The sequence below is a fragment of the Vigna angularis genome, chromosome 5 (assembly GCF_016808095.1).
Source record: "Vigna angularis cultivar LongXiaoDou No.4 chromosome 5, ASM1680809v1, whole genome shotgun sequence".
Lineage (NCBI taxonomy): Eukaryota > Viridiplantae > Streptophyta > Magnoliopsida > Fabales > Fabaceae > Vigna > Vigna angularis.
The window spans coordinates 1,240,425-1,261,072 of NC_068974.1; the positions used below are offsets into that span (position 1 = coordinate 1,240,425).

At 32.3% G+C, this 20,648-nt stretch overlaps 1 protein-coding gene across 3 annotated transcripts; it reads left to right on the forward strand.

Moving 5' to 3' along the window:
• The first annotated feature begins 530 nt into the window (after positions 1-530).
• On the forward strand, positions 531-6,748 carry LOC108339092 (protein DETOXIFICATION 43-like). 3 transcript variants are annotated; one of them, XM_052877886.1, is made up of 12 exons: positions 531-704; positions 1,217-1,338; positions 2,043-2,336; positions 2,795-2,979; positions 3,115-3,250; positions 4,224-4,320; positions 4,401-4,501; positions 4,745-4,908; positions 5,508-5,696; positions 5,785-5,880; positions 6,310-6,431; positions 6,617-6,748. In XM_052877886.1, exons 1-12 carry the CDS (start codon positions 628-630, stop codon positions 6,669-6,671), a joined length of 1,638 nt encoding a protein of 545 aa, XP_052733846.1. In that variant the 5' UTR covers positions 531-627; the 3' UTR covers positions 6,672-6,748. The 3 variants fall into 3 exon arrangements, with proteins under 3 accessions (XP_052733846.1, XP_052733848.1, XP_052733849.1); XM_052877888.1 differs by having other exon boundaries at positions 2,798-2,979; XM_052877889.1 differs by having other exon boundaries at positions 2,849-2,979.
• Positions 6,749-20,648: the final 13,900 nt, after the last annotated feature.

Here is a 20,648-nt window from a genome sequence, read left to right on the forward strand (position 1 = left end):
ACGTGTGAATTCCAACAAATACATAAATCTTAATTAGGAAGTTTCTTCTGCTATAATATATAAAACATTAGATTGTGAGGGCAAATATATAAATTATTATGATTTGTGTGTGTTTATAATCGTAGGAGATGAAATATATATATATATATATATATATATATATATATATATATATATATATATATATATATATATATATATATAGTAGCATAGTTTAACTGAGGAAGGTTCCAGCTGTGAACAAGACAAAACTATGATGCTTGTAAATGGTTCATTATTTTGCTCTTGCATATCCCAAAACCACTCCTATAAAAACCATCACTTCTCTAGTTATCTTTCAAACACCATAAAGGTATCTCATTACTATCTTCTTACCTTAAATTTCTTCTATTATTTCCATGCACAGTAGTCATCGTCATACATATATATTTCTTCTCTGTTGTCATTATTAATGTCAACATTTAACATTAATATTATCGAATGATGTCAAACACAAATTATGATGTTATTATATATACTTCTGCAGATTCTTGTCGTTGAGGATTTTCTCCCTCTGAGATCAATTTGTTCAAACACTTCTTCTGCATAGTTTTTTCACTTCTGCTGTGAGTTCATCAAAATTCATTAATGGAAGAGAATGGTAGTTCCAATGAACCAAACAACAACTCAAAGTGGCCTCTCTTCATTTTCTTCAAAGGTGCAAGGTATGATATTATATTCAGAATTTAAATATATATATATATATATATATATATGACATCACTTATTTTTCTTGTAAGAGAAGATTTGCTGTCTAAAATACAGAAAGAAAGTTCTGAAAACAAACTCTTCAATATAGTCATCAGGCACACTATTTTGTTGACTGAAGTTTATTATAAATATCTTAAAGAAATGTTGTGTTCTGAATTTTTATTATTTGTTTGAATAAGTTTTAGCGAGTGTTCTGTGAAAAAGTTAAAAGAGTTTCAACGAATAAAACAATATGATTAATAATAAAATATTAATATTATTGAAAGTTCATTTACTTTGCTATGCATGTATAATGACATATTCGATATATGGGGAAAATTCTTTGACCTATAGTTACATTATTGCATTTACATTGTGAAAGCTCTTATCTGATAAGCATTAATGTAGTTTTATAAATGAAGTATAATTAATAATAATATATTTTCTTGATTCTTCTAATTAATTAAATTAACTAATTTAAATGTAGGCATGTTTTCAAGCTGGATGCACTTTCTCGGGAGATATTAGGGATTGCCTTTCCCGCAGCACTAGCCGTTGCAGCTGATCCAATTGTTTCTCTAATTGACACAGCTTTCATAGGCCACTTAGGTATTTATTTATAATATATATATATATATATATATATATATATATATATATATATATATATATATATATATTATAGCCTCTTCCATGCACATTCAACCATCCATGGTTATGAGTAGCCCCAAATGGGTTAATAGGGAGTTAGGTCAAAAAATCATATTCAATTCAAATCTCTAAATAAATAATGTTAACTTTGTAAGAGTTTTTTTAAAAAATAAAATAAAATTCCTCGGATTAGTTTAATGAAATTAAAGGAGATTTTAAATTTAACATATAAACGGGTTAGTTTTTAACTTATTTTATCAGCTCTTTACAAAATCTTTATTTTTATATACACTTAGAAGGTGTGAAAAGTATACATTCTCATATATGTGAGGAGTTATTTTCTAATCCTATTACAACTTCCATTTTATCCTCTTTTTTTTTTTAATATTCCTAGAATTATAAAAGTTAGACAACTACTTTTTTTTTTGAAAAAAATTTGAATAATATTTTTTGTAGAATGTGATTCCTGAAAATTTAACTTACACAAATTATTCCTGGTGATATATACCTTACTGTGGTAACTTAATTAATTAATCAGGAGTTCATTAGAAATATAGCATAAAATCATAATCATAAGCTTAATTATTAATTCCTTATAATTTGAATCATCTGACTTATTTTTTTTCTCAGTTGAAGCTAACATTTTGTTTTGATGTGTTCAGGACCTGTGGAACTTGCTGGTGCAGGAGTTTCCATTTCTTTGCTCAACCAAGTTTCAAGAATCGCCATTTTTCCTCTTGTGAGCATCACCACTTCATTTGTGGCTGAGGAAGATACTCTTGAAAAGCTGAATGCTCAAAATGGTAACAAATCAAAGCTCAAAGAAGTGACTATGCCAGAAGATCAGATGCTTCAAGACTTGGAAAAAGATACCCTCAAAGAGAATATTATCACTTCAGCAAAACCTGTGGAAAATAATAATGCTACAAGGGACAACGACACAGAAACTGGAGATGGTAATTTTTCTCTCATAATCCCTTTTTTTATTATTTTCAAATATCAAGAAAATCTTTTAATTTTTATTTTATCATCTCTTTTTTTACATATTTGAATTTATTTAGATCAAGTTTTATATTTTTTCTTATACTCTTACAAATATTTTAAAATAGACTAGGTGGAAATAATGGTTTGACTTTCGTTCAACTGATAATGATTAAATTGTATATTAAATGCTAAATAATATTTTAAGTAGTAAATAAAATTATTAAAAATCTGGATTTTAAACTATAAACTAATGTAGATGATTACATTATATGTTTCATATATAAAATAACGAGTAAACGTATATGATAAAATAATTGATACTTGAAATGTTTAACTTATTTATGATTAGTTATATATGTCTATAGTCTTTAAATATAAGTCTCATTATATTTAAAATAATTGATACTTGAAATGTTTCACTACTTTTCAGAAGGCAACAAAAGTATCTGCAAGTCTTCATGGATTACTAAGAGTAAGAAGAAAGTTGTAAAGAAGAAGAGACGTATTGCTTCAGCATCAACAGCACTACTTTTTGGCACCATCCTTGGTCTTATTCAAACTGCTCTTCTTATATTTGCAGCAAAACCTCTCTTACGCGTTATGGGTGTGAAACCAGTAAGATTCTTTCTTTATATAATTTCTATGTTATATTTGAAAAGGGTTTAATATTTTAATTATGTGATGCTTTTACAAGTTAAAAAATTGTATGATGTTCATGGTTAATCACAGTGAATTTGTTCCTTCGTTTAGGATTCTCCAATGCTAAATCCAGCAGAAAAGTACTTAAAACTGAGAGCCATTGGAGCACCTGCAGCGCTTCTCTCCTTGGCCATGCAAGGAATCTTTAGAGGGTTTAAGGATACAACAACTCCACTATATGTCATTGGTAGGTTGAAATTATATAGATACATAATAGGATGGCAAAAAGAGTCAAATTCAACGGATCAATCCAACATTCTCACCAAAAAGAGTGAGTTCAAACAGTGTTTTCAATCTAGGAGTCCAAACTAACAACCTCACGTGCTAATCCGACAGTCCAACTTCATTACATTAATACAGTCCGATTCTTTTTTTTGAAACACCTAAATTTTTTACATTTATTTGACACTATCCTTACTTATTTTTTATTCTCTTCTTTCTTAAAACAATACAAAAATTTACACTTTTATAACCATTTTACTCTTGTAGTCTGTGTCAAGTGAATGTAAAAGTGTGTCATAGTATCATTACTCTCTCTTATATCCAGACCCATCAGGCCTGTCCTTTACTTTTTTCCATTTTGTCATTTGTTTATAGAGTAAAAATATTATGACACACATTGACATTCATTTGACACACCTAACAAGTGTAATAGTCTTAAAAGAGTAAATTTTTGTAGTTTTACAAGAAAGAAAAAAGTAAAAAATAAGAAAAAATAGTATCAAATGAATGTAAAAAAATTATGTATGTAAAAGTATGATTTTTCTTATTTATATTGAATTGAAGAATCCCTATTATTTTGTGTTTTGTCTCTCTATTATGTGACTTCAGCTACTGTTTTATCTCCTTCCAAGTTTTTAAATTCCCTCTATTTTTGGCAATCCGACATCAGTGTGTTTTTAGCTCATTTTCATATGAAAAATAAAAAATTTATTCCATTTTCATGTGATATTAAATTTTCGATTACAGAGTAAAGTTTAATCCGTTTTTAGTTGAAGGATCAATATCGAGTAAAACTTAAACAGATTGGATTAATCCGTTTTACAACTCTATAGATATAAATATATATATATATATATATATATATATATATATATATATATATATTCAAAAAAGGTCTACTTTTTATCCTAACGCGGTTCATTATTTGTTGGTTTTAGTTTCGGGATCTATATTCAATGTCATCTTGGACCCAATTCTTATTTTCACATTGAAATTAGGCATCAAAGGTGCAGCCATTTCACATGTTCTTTCTCAGTAAGTCTAATAGTTTGTTTGAATTTGAATACTAATTGTTCAACATATTTCATGTTCTTACAAAACTGTAACACTTGCAGGTACATGATGGCAATCACTCTCTTACTGATATTAATGAAAAAAGTGCATCTCCTACCTCCAAGCATAAAGGATTTGCAGATTTTTAGATTTCTTAAAAATGGTAAGGCCATGTTGAGATTGCATATTCTTAATATTATTGGAGTAAAAAAAAGTAAAACATTAAGAAAAAATACATAGAAATTAAACAGAAAACAGCATGATATATACCTGTGTCAGAATATAGGTTAATCTGAAGAAGAACCAACTGGTACTGCATAAAACTGTCACTTATTTTTCTTCATATATTACATTATTGAATGATATAGCTGATATGTTTTTTTTTTTTTGAATTTCTATGTTGCAGGAGGATTGTTGATGCTGAGGGTGATAGCAGTGACATTTTGTGTTACCTTGGCAGCGTCATTAGCAACAAGGCTTGGTTCAATTCCCATGGCTGCATTTCAGACATGCCAGCAAGTCTGGTTTACATCATCTCTTCTTGCAGATGGTTTAGCTGTTGCTGTTCAGGTAATGCCGTATAATAAATTTGTTTATAAATTATATATATATATATATATAGTTTGGAAACATTTCATCTTTAATTTTTGTTTTTGTTTTTTATTTATAATTACAAAAATATTATATATTTTAGTTATGTTGGAAGTATTCACATGGCCAATGTTGAAATTCAATTGAAAAAAACTAAAAAAAAAAGCATTTAAATAAAAAAAAACTAAAAAAAAAGAAACCTGGTGAAAAAAATTAGAACAGTGACAAAAAAGAGTCAGGAAAAATGTTTGATAAAATATCAATAGTTTATTTGTCATTCGTTTTAAATATTAAACACATTATTATTAGTAAATATTTATTTTAAATTTTTCTGTACTTTATATATGTATAGAGTTATAATTAATATTGGTTTTTAATATTAGAATTAGAATTATAATATTATGAACTTTACTATTATTTATATATTATTTAATTATTATCATTAATTTTTATTAATTATCCTGAACTATTAAATCATAAAACTATATCGACTGGTAGTAACTAGTTCAAATAAATGAAATTTGTGCAATAAATTAAAATGAAATAAAATAACACTAATGAGTTTCCCTTCTTGACAGGCAATTCTAGCTTGTTCATTTGCTGAAAAGGAATATAAGAAAACAACAGCAGCTGCAGTAAGAACACTGCAAATGGGTTTTGTTTTAGGAACGGGTCTCTCTCTTGCTGTTGGACTTGGATTATACTTTGGAGCTGGAATATTCTCCCAAAATATTCATGTTGTGCACTTAATTAAAATAGGCCTCCCGGTAATAAATATTATTTAGCAACAAATCAACAATCAAAACCATGATAATCATAATTATCTAATTTCCTTCATATAATAATAATTCTCAGTTTGTGGCTGCTACTCAACCAATAAATTCTTTAGCCTTTGTGTTTGATGGAGTCAACTATGGAGCTTCTGATTTTGCATACTCAGCATGCTCTCTGGTAAATTCACACATGCCATTTTTTCATTCTTTATGATATTTTGCATCTTTAATTATCCCAATTTATTGATTCTTTGGTTATGGATATTTATTAGATAATTTTAAATTAAGTAAATAAATAAATACAAACTTCATTTTGTAAATCATTTTTTTATGATTCAGTTTAAAATTTACTTTTAACAGTGGTATTATAACGTATTATAAGAAACATTTCGTATTTATAAGGTTTATTCTACCTGTTTTCTGAAGACCATTTACAAATATTTAATGTTATGTTATATGTATGTTTTTACGTGAAAGAGTTTGAAAAATATCATGTAGATAAAATTAATCATAGATTTATATAAGAGAAAATCTTATTTTATCCATCGATTTTGTAAGATCAAATTAAAAATAAGATTTACTTTTAATAAATTACTTTGTTATGCAGGTAGTGGTTTCCATAATAAGTGTAGCCATAGAGTTTGTTCTCTACAGGGCCAAACATTTCATTGGGATTTGGATTGCATTAACCATATATATGACTCTTCGAATGATGGCTGGTGTATGGAGGTAATTAAACTTTGCATGTTAAAAAAAAGGAATTTAATCACACTTTGTGATATACAGAAGAACTGCTACACAAAATAGAAGTAAAAAACTTCAATATTTTTTAATAGTAATAATAGCATTATCTAAAATGTATATATATACAAAAGCCTAATTGGTTGGATCGTGCTTCATAATTGCACATGCAGGATGGGAACTGGGACAGGACCATGGCGCTATCTCAGAGGTTGTTCATTGACTTAGCACATATTATGTAATGACCAGACAAATTTTGTTGTCGAGATCTGATTTCATATCACGTTCTCACTTTCCCCTTATACATAGCAACTTTATTATATATTTTTGTAATACATCTAGGTTTGCTTCATTCACACTTATTTTTTTACTTTTTGTAATACATCATTGTTTCATATACACGTTATATATATCATGTTGTGGTTTTCAGAAGATTCATAGTCATATGTTGTGTTTTTTCATTGCGTAAAATTTCAGGTTATCATTTACTTCAATTTTTTCAAGCCACGTTAAAGCATGCAATTAAAATTTGTAAATTATTATTGGAACCACACAAAAAAAAAAAAAAGAGTAAGGGTTGTTGATAACAAGGGTATATATTACCAATTTGTTGTAATATTTGATTGACTTCTATTAATATTACCAAACTCTTATTCAATACCTTGGTGTCCTTTTCTAACTATTCATTTCTCCTTTATACTCCACATTTCATTTCTTATTACTGCTTGGTCAACCTTGAAATAGATCGTCAAAACGATTAATCATACCACAAACACAATTAAGCACTATTTCTGAAACTGAATGACTATAATCAATAAACTAAACAGTCAGCTTATAAAACGATTATCTTTAATGTTGATCAATTTACGAGAAAATATGATTATTATCAATTAAACCATTGATTAGGTCATCACTAGTTCAGAACTCTTCTGAAGTTAATAAATACAAGTTTGAAAAAATAAGAAAACATAAGACGACTGAGAACGAGCATTTGGACCGTTAAGAGCTTGTGTAACAAATTGACCTCAATACAATTCTTCTTAACTAAATCCAAGAAGCTTCTCATGCCACACATCTAGACACCTAAATTTCACGTACTCATTATCATTTAAGGTTTTATATTAGAAGTGACATTTTATTCTCAAGCTATTCTTCTCCTTGTTAGCTAGTATTAGTCATTTGATTGACTTGCTCGTTACTATTACATCATGAAGACATTTAATGTAAACAAAAAAGTTATAATAATAGTGAGCAAATACATAGAGTCTTTAAAGACCATTTTCAATCTCAACAACCTTCACTATAGCTAATTTTAGTTATTAATAATTAATATATTTTAAAACTCTATAAAACGATACGACAAGGTGATGACTTAAGGCAGGGACCCATTACTAGAAGTATGGCTAGAAGAATCCAAGAAGAGCTTGAAGATATGGATACAACAGGGCAAGTTCTCTTCCTTCATTTTAAGTGGAATTTGGGAGATACCAAGAGAAGGGGCAAATTTGTCCATATGAATGTCCAAGTTGCTAGCTGCACCACCACGCTTTGTTAAGCACACCACCGTCCCTCAACACCACCAGATCACGTGTTGCTTTAGTTTTATCACAGTTTTCATAAGTCTTTCACATTTTACACATGGGTCATTACCTTTCTTACTCGTTGCAGCTCCATGAATCACCTATAAATTCATGGTAGCCACCTTTGTAAAGATACTTTTGAGAATATTGAATTTTAATCTGCTGATGCATTTTCCAGCACCTAAAACTCTGCCCAAAAGTCATCCCAATGAGTTTCCCTTCTCCATCTAGCTTCCTTCCAGTGGAAGGCCGCCTGAGCTAGTTCTCCACCTCCCAAACAGCTCCTCAACCATCACTTACGCTACTGCCTTTTCACTCTGCATCTTCGCTGCCATCTCTGGATTCTCCTTCCCGCTGCATCCAATCTGTCACTCTTGCTGGAGCAACTTCATCAAGTGGTATCAGAGCTTTGGTTCTGCATCACGCTCCAGCTAAGTCAATTGTTACTTCATTCTGTCATCACCATTTCATTCGTGTTCTTCATTTTGTGCACACTGTTTCATTGCAACTTTAATTCCAGTAGTTTTCATTTACATCGTTTCTTTGTTCCAGCTTTTACTTGATTTATTTCATCATTTTAATCGGTTCAATCTTTATCTTGAGTATTTTAATTTTGCAATCTTATTCAGTCATGTCCAGTCATGTGCATTTGTTGTAATTTTGTCAAAATTCTGAGTAAGTTTGGTGCCTGGGTGAATCTGCATATCTGGAATGGTTTTTCAATAGATGCACATCACAAGAGCAATAATGAATGAGCTTAGTGCATCTTGAATTCCATCACAGTGCAGTTCCAGTTAACGCAGAATTCAAATCTGTTTTGAATTTGATTTAAAATTTGTTTTCTGAAATGCACCGTGTGAAATTAAAATTGGCGATGTTTGAGTTGCTGTAATGTATGTGTGCATACCATAAGAACAATGAATTGTCCAAGACAATCAATCTGGTTGCACCATTCTGCAGAATCCATAACTCATTCAAGCAGCTTGATCGAACTGCACCTCTCTTTGATTGTTGCTTCTGAATTTTTTTTTTTGTTTTTGAATCTGTCCAATTTAGAAATCCCCGTTGGACATCTTTTCAGTCATTCCTAGTGTATTGTTCAACTTTCAATCACTGTCCTAAAGTCATAAAAGTTGTTTTCAGCTCAATTTGAATCTTCTGTGAAAATTTGGTTGGTGAATTGGACCAATTTTGGTATTAAAGAGCAACTCATACAGTGAAATTTTGAGTTACAAGTGTTTAGCCTCGGCTGGCAGCTTATACAAGTTCCATTTGATAAAACAAAGTTGCTCAAGTCATAAAATTAAGTGTTCAAGCTTGTTTGTGCAAAATTGTTATCCAAACCACCAAATTTTCAACACTTTTTTGAAAACAAGTTGCTCTATTCTGCATAAATGTTTGCTGGTTTGGTACATCTATAATTGCGTGAGAATTGGTAGCAAAAGCTTGATCAAATTGCCATAAAAGGGATCTCAAATGTAAAGAAAGAAAATGAGAACAAGCACTCTTAAAAAGCTGATCAAAACAAGTGCCAATTCTGAATTACCAATTATGTACCAGTATCAAAATTTCTCTTAGGCATTTCATCGAACAATTTTGCCTATTTTGAAACTGAGCTCGATTTAGTTGTATATGCAACTTGTATTCGTTTATTTGCTTTTTAAATGCACTCTAGAGCCTTTCCTAAGATCATTTTGAGTGCCACCCGTTATTGCTAACCTTTAATTGCTTGATTTGAATTGTTTGAAAATTCTGCACATAAGTTGTTTGATAAAATCACAGTTGTGCTTCTAGTTCTGTAATTTTTGGCAGCAGCAGAGTTGTGTCTTTTCTACACTCGAAACTGATTGATGGTGGTTCTTTTGAGCTCTTTGTTGGGTGCATAAGTATCTCAGGTGGTCCTACAACACTGATAGCATCTTAGGCAGTGGATTGGAGCAAGGAAAGATCAACTTTGGAGTTGATTTTTGGTGCAGCAGGACCACGTTTTTTTTCACTGATCTGCATAACTTCTGGTGGCTGCAAACAACAACATATTTTCACTCTGCAGTTGAAAGATTTGCATGAATCACTTCTGATTCATTTCTTGTTTGAGAGCAACCAAAGCTGCCACATTAAACTACCTTTGTGTTCTTCCAAATTTTTTTGTTGTTTCCATTGTATTGCTTTTTGAATTTTCTTTTCCATTCTTGTAAGTTGGTCATTTCAAGCAAGTGAAGTGGAAGAGCTCATAAGTGTTCTTCCCTCATTTGCTAACTTGACTTAAAGTCTCATCATTTTAAAATTGGTAGACGGTGAGTGTGTCTTAGATCCAAAAATTCTAAGCCTCACCTAGGATACCTCATCTTAAATTTCTTTTATTTTTTGCAAAGTTTCGCATAGGAAGTCTTAGAGTCCGGCTTTAGAGTCTAAGGTTTTATTTCTTTGTGTTTGTTTTGTCTCCATATATTTAGTGAATTTAGAAGTGATTTTGATTTAAAGACTTTTAGTAAGTACCTAAGGATATATTTGGCAAGGCAAGACTTGGTACTTAAGCGACCTACAAGGTCCACCTCTCTTACCTGGAATATTATCCTCAAGTGAATTCTCTTAGTCTTTACTTCAAGAAAATTTTTAAGTTCATAAAATGTCTGGAAGACACTCCCCTAGAATTAATGAGGAGCCTAAAGATCAATTTTGTTTTCAAACTCTTGTCAATCAACTCAAAGAAATTGAAAGGAAAATAGGGCAAGAAAAGATTCAAAGAGAACTACATAGTGCCATGGTTGAAAATGAGTTGAAACCTTTGAGAGAGGAACAAGTCCAAAATAGGGAGAGAAATTATAGTGGAGAGTCCCAATATGAACAAGAGGCCTTAAGAGTAGGAGAATATTATCAGCAACCATCTTCATCAAGAAGACACAGGCGGGAATTTGAAAATCCTCCTCCTCCTAAGGAAGTTAATGTGGTATTGCCTCATTTTCATGGGAAAGATAATGTTGAGGCTTACCTAGATTGGGAAATGAAGGTAGAACAAATTTTTGCTTTCCATCAAGTAGGAGAAGAAAGAAAATTCTCTCTTGCTACCCTAAGTTTTCAAGGGTATGCAATGTACTGGTGGACTGCTACAGTCCAAGAGAGACTAAGGCAGCGACTTCCTCTAATAAAATATTGGAATGAGCTTACAAATGCCCTTCGGAAAAGGCACATACCCTCCTACTACAAAAGAGAACTCATGGATAAGCTCCAAAGATTGCAACAACAGTCTATGTCTGTTGAAGAATACAGACAAAAGATTGAGCTATACATGATGAGGGCAGGAATAACAGAGGGCGAGGAAACTACCTTGGCCAGATTTTTGAGTGGGTTAAATCTTGATATCAGGGATAGGGTTGAACTACTACCTTATAGAGATTTGAATGATCTTGTTCAAATGTGTATAAAGGTAGAACAACAAAATTTGCGAAAAGCTTCTGTTAAAAGATTTCAATCCCCCTTTGAACAGAAGATTGTAAAAGAAAAAGAACCCCTCAAACCTCTAGCCAATATAGTTGAAAAACCCAAACAGGAATCCTCTTCACACCCTCGCACTAGTGAGATCAAGTGTTTTAAATGTTTGGGTAGGGGTCACATAGCTGCTCAATGTCCTACCAAAAGAACAATCATTTTAAGAGGTAGTGACATATATAGCAGTGAAAGTGAAACCCCTAGTGAAAGTGAGAAAGAGCAAGAAAGAGGTAATGAAGAGAAAGTATATCCTTGTGAGGGCATGGTGAGAAGGGTGCTTAATAGTCAACCAAGTCCAGAACACTTATCTCAAAGAGAGAACATCTTTCACACAAGATGTCAAATTGCAGAAAAATATTGTTCTCTCATTATTGATGGTGGATCTTGTTGTAACTGTTGTAGCACAAGGCTGGTTGAAAAACTGAATCTTACTGTGATACCCCATCCAAAACCTTACAAACTTTATTGGCTAAATCAAGATGGGGATATAACAGTCAAGAATCAAGTTAAATTAGCAATTTCCATAGGAAACTTCAAAGATGATGTTATTTGTGATGTAGTTCCTATGGAAGCTTGCCATGTACTATTGGGAAGACCATGGCAATTTGATAATGACACTACACACCATGGTCTCACCAATACCATAACTGTTCACAAAAATGATAAGAAATTTGTGCTTCATCCTCTGTCACCTAACCAGGTGGCCAAAGATCAAACACAAATGAAGCTCAACAAGGAGCAAGAAAAAGAAGAAATAGGGAGAAGAAATAGAGAGAAGAAAAAGAGAGCAAGAGAAAAGAAAAGAAGAAGAGAAAAGAGAGCAAGAAAAAAGAGAGCAAGAGCAAAGAGAAGAGAAAAGAAGAAAAGAAGGGAGAATAGAACCTCTGTCCACACTCCTCATAGAACCAAGACTCTTAAGGGGAGGTTTTCTAGCCTTTAATTTTCTTTCATTTATCCTTAAGTTTTCAAAATTCTACTTTTCTTTCCAAGAATTTACCACTCAATCTTTAACAATGTTACAACTTGAAAAATGTGGCAATTCACTTGAGTTATTGTTACCTTTGTGGTTACAACTACCTCAAGACAAAAATAAAATTTCAAAAGAAGTAAGGTTTCTTTATTGTATCGAAATTGAAATTTTCAAAACTAGGAAACCTTCTTCTAAACATATTTTTTTATGTATCTTATTGGGTCAAATAAATCTAATTCAAGCTATGTTTGATGATTATGGCAGATTCATATTTTACCCGAGAGGAACTTTGATGGATTGATAAGTGCCAAGAATTGCATATCCTAAGCACTTATTTTAATCTCCTTTGATGCATTATGGAGTAAAATCTCATGAAAAGTTGTATAATATGTATATATTGTTGATTTTGTATCAGTTTGAGTGTTTTTGTGTGTTTATTTTGCAGTTAAATAAGGATTGGAGAAGAAAATAAAGAGTCACTATTCACGCGTTGACCGGCACTATTCATCCGTTGACTTTACTGTTCACGCGTTGACTTTACTGTTTGACTCGCCCAGCGAGTTGACTCTGCTCGCCCAGCGAGCCAGCTCGCCCAGCGACCGACGCTCGCCCAGCGAGCGTACGTTCGTCGCCCAGCGAAAAATCACTTAAGGTCCTTTCTTTAAAAACGCGATCCAGAGGCAGAAACCAGTCAGTTCTGGAGGGGAGAAGCCAGGGGGAACTCTGCAGCTTGTGTCCATGCTCGTTTTGGGTGCTCCGGAGTGGAATTTCACCACTTTCTACCATCCAATCCATCCTTTATCGCTTCTATGATGTATATGTGTAGCTAGAACTCCATTTCACTGGGGTTGAGAGTACATTTCTGAAACTCTTTGTAATTTCTATATTAATGCATGATCTTGTATGAATTTTGTGTTCTATCTTTATTATTCATGCCTATGATGAGAATCTGAGCTATTTGAACGGTTAAATCATTGAGAAATGTATATGACCGCGGACCTAGGATAGAACTGCTAAAGGATTTCGAGTCCTAGACATAGGAGGAAATTCTTAGTCATCTGTGACATTGTGATTAAGGCAAATCTGATAACTGAATTATCTAAGAGATTAGGATTTAGTTTGAATGATTCTGAACGGTCATCTGAGAGATCAGGACTGCATGCGCCTAGGATGTTGATGCTTAATTTTGAGGAATTGTGTTAGTAGAAAAATTACTTGAGTGATGAACTTGAAAATCAACCCCAGTGAACTTTAATTCATCTGTTTTTACCACTTTAATTTCATCTGTATGCAAATCTTACTTGTGTTGTAAATTTAATCGCTAAATTAGTAAACTTTAATCATTCTGTGAATCAAAACAAATCTCTTGGGAAAACGATTTCCGGACTTACCGGTTTATTACTTGTACGATTCGGTACACTTGCCGAGGTCCCAACATGGATCCTACACAAATAAGTCCTCACAAAGACAAACCAACAGATTTGAGGACAAATCCTCTTCAAGGGGAAGGAGATGATGACTTAAGGCAGGGACCCATTACTAGAAGTATGGCTAGAAGAATCCAAGAAGAGCTTGAAGATATGGATACAACAGGGCAAGTTCTCTTCCTTCATTTTAAGTGGAATTTAGGAGATACCAAGAGAAGGGGCAAATCTGTCCATATGAATGTCCAAGTTGCTAGCTGCACCACCACGCTTTGTTAAGCACACCACCGTCCCTCAACACCACCAGATCACGTGTTGCTTTAGTTTTATCACATTTTTCATAAGTCTTTCACATTTTACACATGGGTCATTACCTTTCTTACTCATTGCAGCTCCATGAATCACCTATCAATTCATGGTAGCCACCCTTGTAAAGATATTTTTGAGAATATTGAATTTTAATCTGCTGATGCATTTTCCAGCACCTAAAACTCTGCCCAAAAGTCATCCCAATGAGCTTCCCTTCTCCATCTAGCTTCCTTCCAGTGGAAGGCCGCCTGAGCTAGTTCTCCACCTCCCAAACAGCTCCTCAACCATCACTTACGCTACTGCCTTTTCACTCTGCATCTCCGTTACCATCTCTGGATTCTCCTTCCAGCTGCATCCAATCTGTCACTCTTGCTGGAGAAACTTCATCACAAGGGTTTTGTTCTGAGAAATTTACTAACATTTATTGTAAAAAGGTTTTGAAGTTTCTGTATATGATTACAAAATAATAGGTATATATGCAGCACTAGTAAGGAGGATATATCTCTCAAAAAAACCAGTCCAATCTTTATAATTAAGTAATTCTTATAATTAAGTTAATTCTTATAACTAATAAATCAATGTATATTTGGTAATTTATTACACAGTGAAACAATTAAAAATCTCAACAACATGATTAGATTTTGAAGACCAATTAAAATTTCATTCATCTTATTACAAAGTCTCAAATATGGTCACAAATATTTAAAGTAGTTATTGATGTGCTTTGAATCACAACGAAAGAGAAAAAAAAAACTAAAGAAAGTTGTATGATAAAACAATAAAAACTAAAGAAAGTTGTATGATAAAACAATAAGTTGCAAGGAAATACTTAAAGGTAAAAAGATAAATACTTTAAAGATTTTCATATGTATCTTTTTTTAACTCTACATACTTATTTGAGTCTGGGTACAATAACTATTCGGATTTTTAGAATAAAATCGAGTTTACTCAACCACTCGACATCTTAAAGTAGCCTAATAATTTTCTACTTGGCCACTCAACTACTTGACACCTTAGTGTTGTTTGACAACATTATGCAAGATCAATTAACCACTTAACACCTCAACATAGTCTAACAACATTTTACATGATCACTCGACCACTCAGTACCTTGACGTTGCTTGACACAATTCTACAAGGTCATTTAACCACTCCACACATCCACGTTGCTTGACAACATTCTACACTGTTATTCGACATTTGATACATCAACTATTCAACACATGACTACTCGACCACTCAGTCCCTTAGCAAAAGAAACCAATTCTTCTAACCAAGAAAATCTCGACATAAATACATTTTCAACCTCAAGAACATTGTTATTGCACTCTCTCAACCTACATGACCAAAAATCTTAACATAACTAAATGGGAAATAAATATAAAGAAAAACCTAAATTATGATTAAGTCATGATATATAACCCTCATTAATCACCCCTCATTAACCACTTGAAGGGTAAAAGTCCAATAAAAAATGTTATAAATAAATAGATATGAGATAGAACTCGTGAATCAACCCGATTCACCATAAGTTCAGACAGGTTGAGTTTAAAAATTAAAATTTTTATCGATTATGGATTAAAACAGAATCATCTCACTTAATCCAAAAGTTATACGAGTTCAAGCTAGGTTATAATGAATTGACTCATAAACCACCTTTTTTATAAAAAAAAAAAAAATACCCTAACTTCAATCAGAACTGGAAATCAATTTTCCTCTTTCTAAAATCTAACAAAAACCCTAAATAATTTTTTCGGGCCCACAGTACACAAACATAGAGTTTCATCTTCATTATTGTTGTTCGTCGGTACTCCTCCGATTCATGTCGTCAATGCTCCTCTGAGTCACTTTCGTCGGTGCTCCTCTTATTCACGTTCGTCGGTGCTCCTCTGATTCATGTTCGTCGATGTCCTTTGCATCACTGCCCTTCTGCGTCTTTTCTTGTCCACATCATACGTGTGTCAATTTGATTTCCAAAGGTTTCGAGAACTTGTTCTAGTTTTTTAAAATGATGATGTCTTGTTCTCAATTTAATGCAGGGGAAAAGCTTTGTAAGTTCATATGTATGTAGTAAACTAGAATTTTGACCCGAGATTCATTTTTAGGACAAATGTTTTTTTCTTCTATAAGAACAATTGAAATCAGGTTATAATTTGTAACCCACCATTACTCGGATGATAGACCCTCCAATTTAATTTTTTTTACCGTCAAATATAATTAATGTCATCAGTTTTACTGAGTTGTTATATCTGGTCTAGATGATCAATTTAGTCATTTTAGAATGAGCTTGTTTGATATGATCTAATCCATGTCGAGTTGGTCTAGCTTAGTATGGAGCACTACCAAGTTATTAGTGTCACGATCGTTGAGTTGTTTTATGGATAATGATACACAACATTTTTTCGATAATATCTTAACATCATCTACGTGTCATCCTGTGATTGGTCCAAAATTACTCCACAATCAATAATAATAATAATCATAAACACTAACATAAACCAATCACAGAATAACACATAGATGATATTAAAATGTTGTCAAAAAATGTTCTCAGAGTATCATTATTCTTGATATATTCTTAGATGATTGAGTTTTAATATCATGACTTTCAGGTTATTCTAGATGAAAAAAAATAGTAGTAATTGTGTAACACTAGCTTAATACTAATCACTTAGACTAGTGTTATAAGAAAATTAAAAGAGTATTTTAAAAAAAAACATAAATTAATAGTAATTGTGTGTTAATTATTTAAAGGAAATTAACATAAAAGATCAAATTTAATAATGTCACGCCCCATTAATTTCTCTGCTGAGTCACCACTGTGCTTCCATTAATGCACCGTGACACGCACGCCCTTCCATTAAAACGCACTCACGTTCACATTGCATGCATGCTGACAAGTGTCACTTTGGAACGTTCCAAGTAGTTAGTGGGATCCAAGTGGCAGCACGCGAATGGACGTTCGTCCTACGAGGGAAGAGAAAATTAATTTCTCTGAAAAACTCTTCCCTTTCCGTCTGCACACTTCATCTTCTTCCCCAAAACTCTTGCTTCCAAACTCTCTGCCTTCTCTCTAGAGACCTTTCTTCTTCTCTCTTCTGTAACTCATCATTCTTCACTCCGATCACGTTTCAGAGCCGTGAGGACGATCACTGCACCGAGAGCTCCAGATTGAACCGAACAACTTACAGTTCTGGTAAGTTTTCTTTGGACGCTCGTTTCTGGAAGTTCCTGCAAACCCTATCCCGTTGCATGCAATGGCGTGGACTAAGTCCTTCCAATTTTCTTTGGTTAGTTTAGTTGGAAAGCGTAAGTGAAACGTTGAGAGAGTCTCGGTTAGACGAATCAAGATCCCCTCAGTTTAGGGCGTTCACTGCAATCCGGGTAAGGGGAGCTTATTAAATTTAATTCTTGAGTTATGCTGTGTTGCATGAACGATCTGTGATGTTGCACTGTGTTAAATGCATGTTCTGTAAATATTATTGAGTATGAATTAGGATATCAGATTGTACTATATGATTTTGATGAGGGAATATGCTATGGTTTGATTTATTGGAAACATGAACTGTATGATGAGATGATGCAAATGAAAATGTTTGATTTGTACTATGATAGGAGTGAATTAATGCATGAAAGTGTTGCTGGAAAATATGGTTACTGTATGTGGAATTTAAATATGAGAATCCTATGAAAATGAACGTTCGTTATCGAAACGGTCTTTGACCGTTCGGTATTCGTAGTAAATTCTTTGAATGAGTCGAACCCTTTCATTTGGAAAGGATTATCCTCGAGGACGAACGCCCTCTTATATAGCTTTACGTTGTGCGTTCGGCCAGACGTAAACATCGCGAGTGTTGTGTGAGCATTGAGAAGCCTGATAATATCCCTTTGAACTCTTAGTCAAATTATTAAAACATAAACTTTAAATATCTCATCTTGTATAAATCCCAATTTTCTATGATTTTGAATTTAGCTAAGAGCCTCGACCTGAAAACGTACGTCCTAAGTGGCGCTCGGTCTTATACCGAACGCTCGTCCCAACAGTGTAAATGATAAGTAGCGCTCGGTCCTTTACCGAACGTTCGTTCCTTCCGTAATTATTAACGAGCGGTAATAGCGTTCGTCCTAAATTGAAATAGCGTTCGTCCATAAATTTAAATAGCGTTCGTCCAATAGTTCTATTGATGTTCGTCCAAACTTCATTAAATGCCTAATTTTGCGCTCGGTCATTGACTAGCGATTTGTCTCCTGAATTAACTCGTGTTCGGTTTATTTATCTAAACAAGTTTGTGATATTTCTATCCATTGGATTCGTTCCAGAGTTATTGAACTAAAATTATTCTAAGTATTATTTGGATCGTACTAGAGTCAGTTAATCTAACTGATTCAAAGGAGTCTTTTCTCGGTCTCACTCTGAACGTTCGTCCTCATTATGAAGGGGGCTGAACGTTCGTCTTTTTAAGAAAGTGGAACATGAATGAAAATGTATTCAAGGAGATAAATTAAGATGTGCGACCACTATGAGAACTGAAATTGTGATTTTTGATTTTGAACGAGCGTTCCAGGGTGGAACGACTCTTGGTTGGAAATTGAGATTTGTGAAGTATGAATGTGGCAAGCTTAGCTGGCGGGTCATCCTGATATTCCGTGAATGGCAGGAGGTCTTAGTCCATAACTGTAACTTGGACAGAACGGACTAACCTCAGGTGGCTGCTGATGAGTATTCCAGCTATTCCACCTGGGTGCATGGACGTCGTAGCTACACAGAATTCATACAGTCCGGACAGTCGTCTAGTATCAGGATTTTTGGATGAAACTTACGTATGGATGGAATGAATATGTTGTGAAATTACTTGCTGTAGTTGATATAGATATATGAAATGTATGTATTGACTTGAACTAAATTCAATAAGCTTACCCTGTGTCTTTTATTGTGTTGTCGTTCGTCCTTGAACCTTCGTCTTGTCTATGCAATGATCATCCTTGTGGATGTGAGCAGATGGGGAGGCGCTACTTGAAGAAACACTGGAAGAAGAAAATTTGGAGGACGCCAACCTCGTAGACGTGGAAGTGAAGGCCGAACAGTAGAAGCGTTCGGTTTTTATTTAGAGTAGCGAGTGGCTGTGAGCGAGCACTCTTTTGATTGTAAATAGTTGGACGTGCGGTCATTATTTTTGTACACCGTTCGTCCTTGCCTTTTTGTAAACGCTAGTTAATTTATATATATGAAAGGCCGTTCGGCCATTTTCGTCTTTTAATTTCTTTTCTTTTAAAACTGTTTGGAATTATTGATACGTGTAATTATTCTAAGTATATAGTTGATGACTGTATAATTTTGGGTTGTTACAAATAAAATTGACAAAAATTAGAAAAAAATATTAAAACCGAATTATAAATAAACTAAAAAAAATAAAGACTAAATTAGTATTTAAGTAAAAAAAATTTATATATTAAAAAACGTTACAAAAGAAAGATAAAGTTTGTGTTTAATTATAATTTTTCATAAAAAGGACGTTACAAAAGGAATATAAGGAAACATAAAGTTTGTGTTTAATTGTAAAGTTTCATAAGAAAAACGTTACAAAAGGAAGATGAAGTTTGTTTTAACTTTTAATTATGAGAATGCGTAATAAGAATAAGAATGTATGTGTATTTAATTATAAAATTTCATATAAAAAACGTTACAAAAGGAAAAAAAACTTATGTTTAATTACAAAATTTCATAAAATGTTATAAAAGGAAGACAAAGTTTGTGTTTAATTATAAAATTTTATAAAAAAGCTGTTACGGAAGGAAGATAAAGTTTTTGTTTAATTACAAAATTTCATAACCAAACGTTACAAAAAGAAGATAAAGTTTGTGTTTAATTATAAAAGTTTAAAAGAAAAACGTTATAAAGGAATATAAGGAAGATAACGTGTGGTATAATGTAATTTTAAATAAAACTCGGGACTCGAGGTTTAATCATTAAATTTTATAGGAATAATTAAAATTAAACCATATGTTTTTTTTAAATAATTTAAAAATACTATAGTTTTTATATTCTTTTGAATCTTTTGTGATCGATTTTTAATTTTGAAGATCGTATTTATTGAAATATTGCCTCTTTGTATTTGTACAATATTTTTGAGTGAATATTTTATATAATTTTGAAGAACCTATTGTATTGAAATATTGCATCTTTGCTATGATTTTGGATAGTCAATATACCATATTCTTATATATTTCATTTAAATTTCTATAGCTTCCTAATAATTAATTAAGATCAATTTTAATATAATTATTATAAAATATAAAAATCTTTATATATATATATATATTAATTTATTATTATATAATAATATAGAAAAAATTATATTTTTTTATTAAGAAATAAACTTTAAACTTATATAATCTCACAAAATCATTTTTTTAAGATAATATTTGCATTTACTTC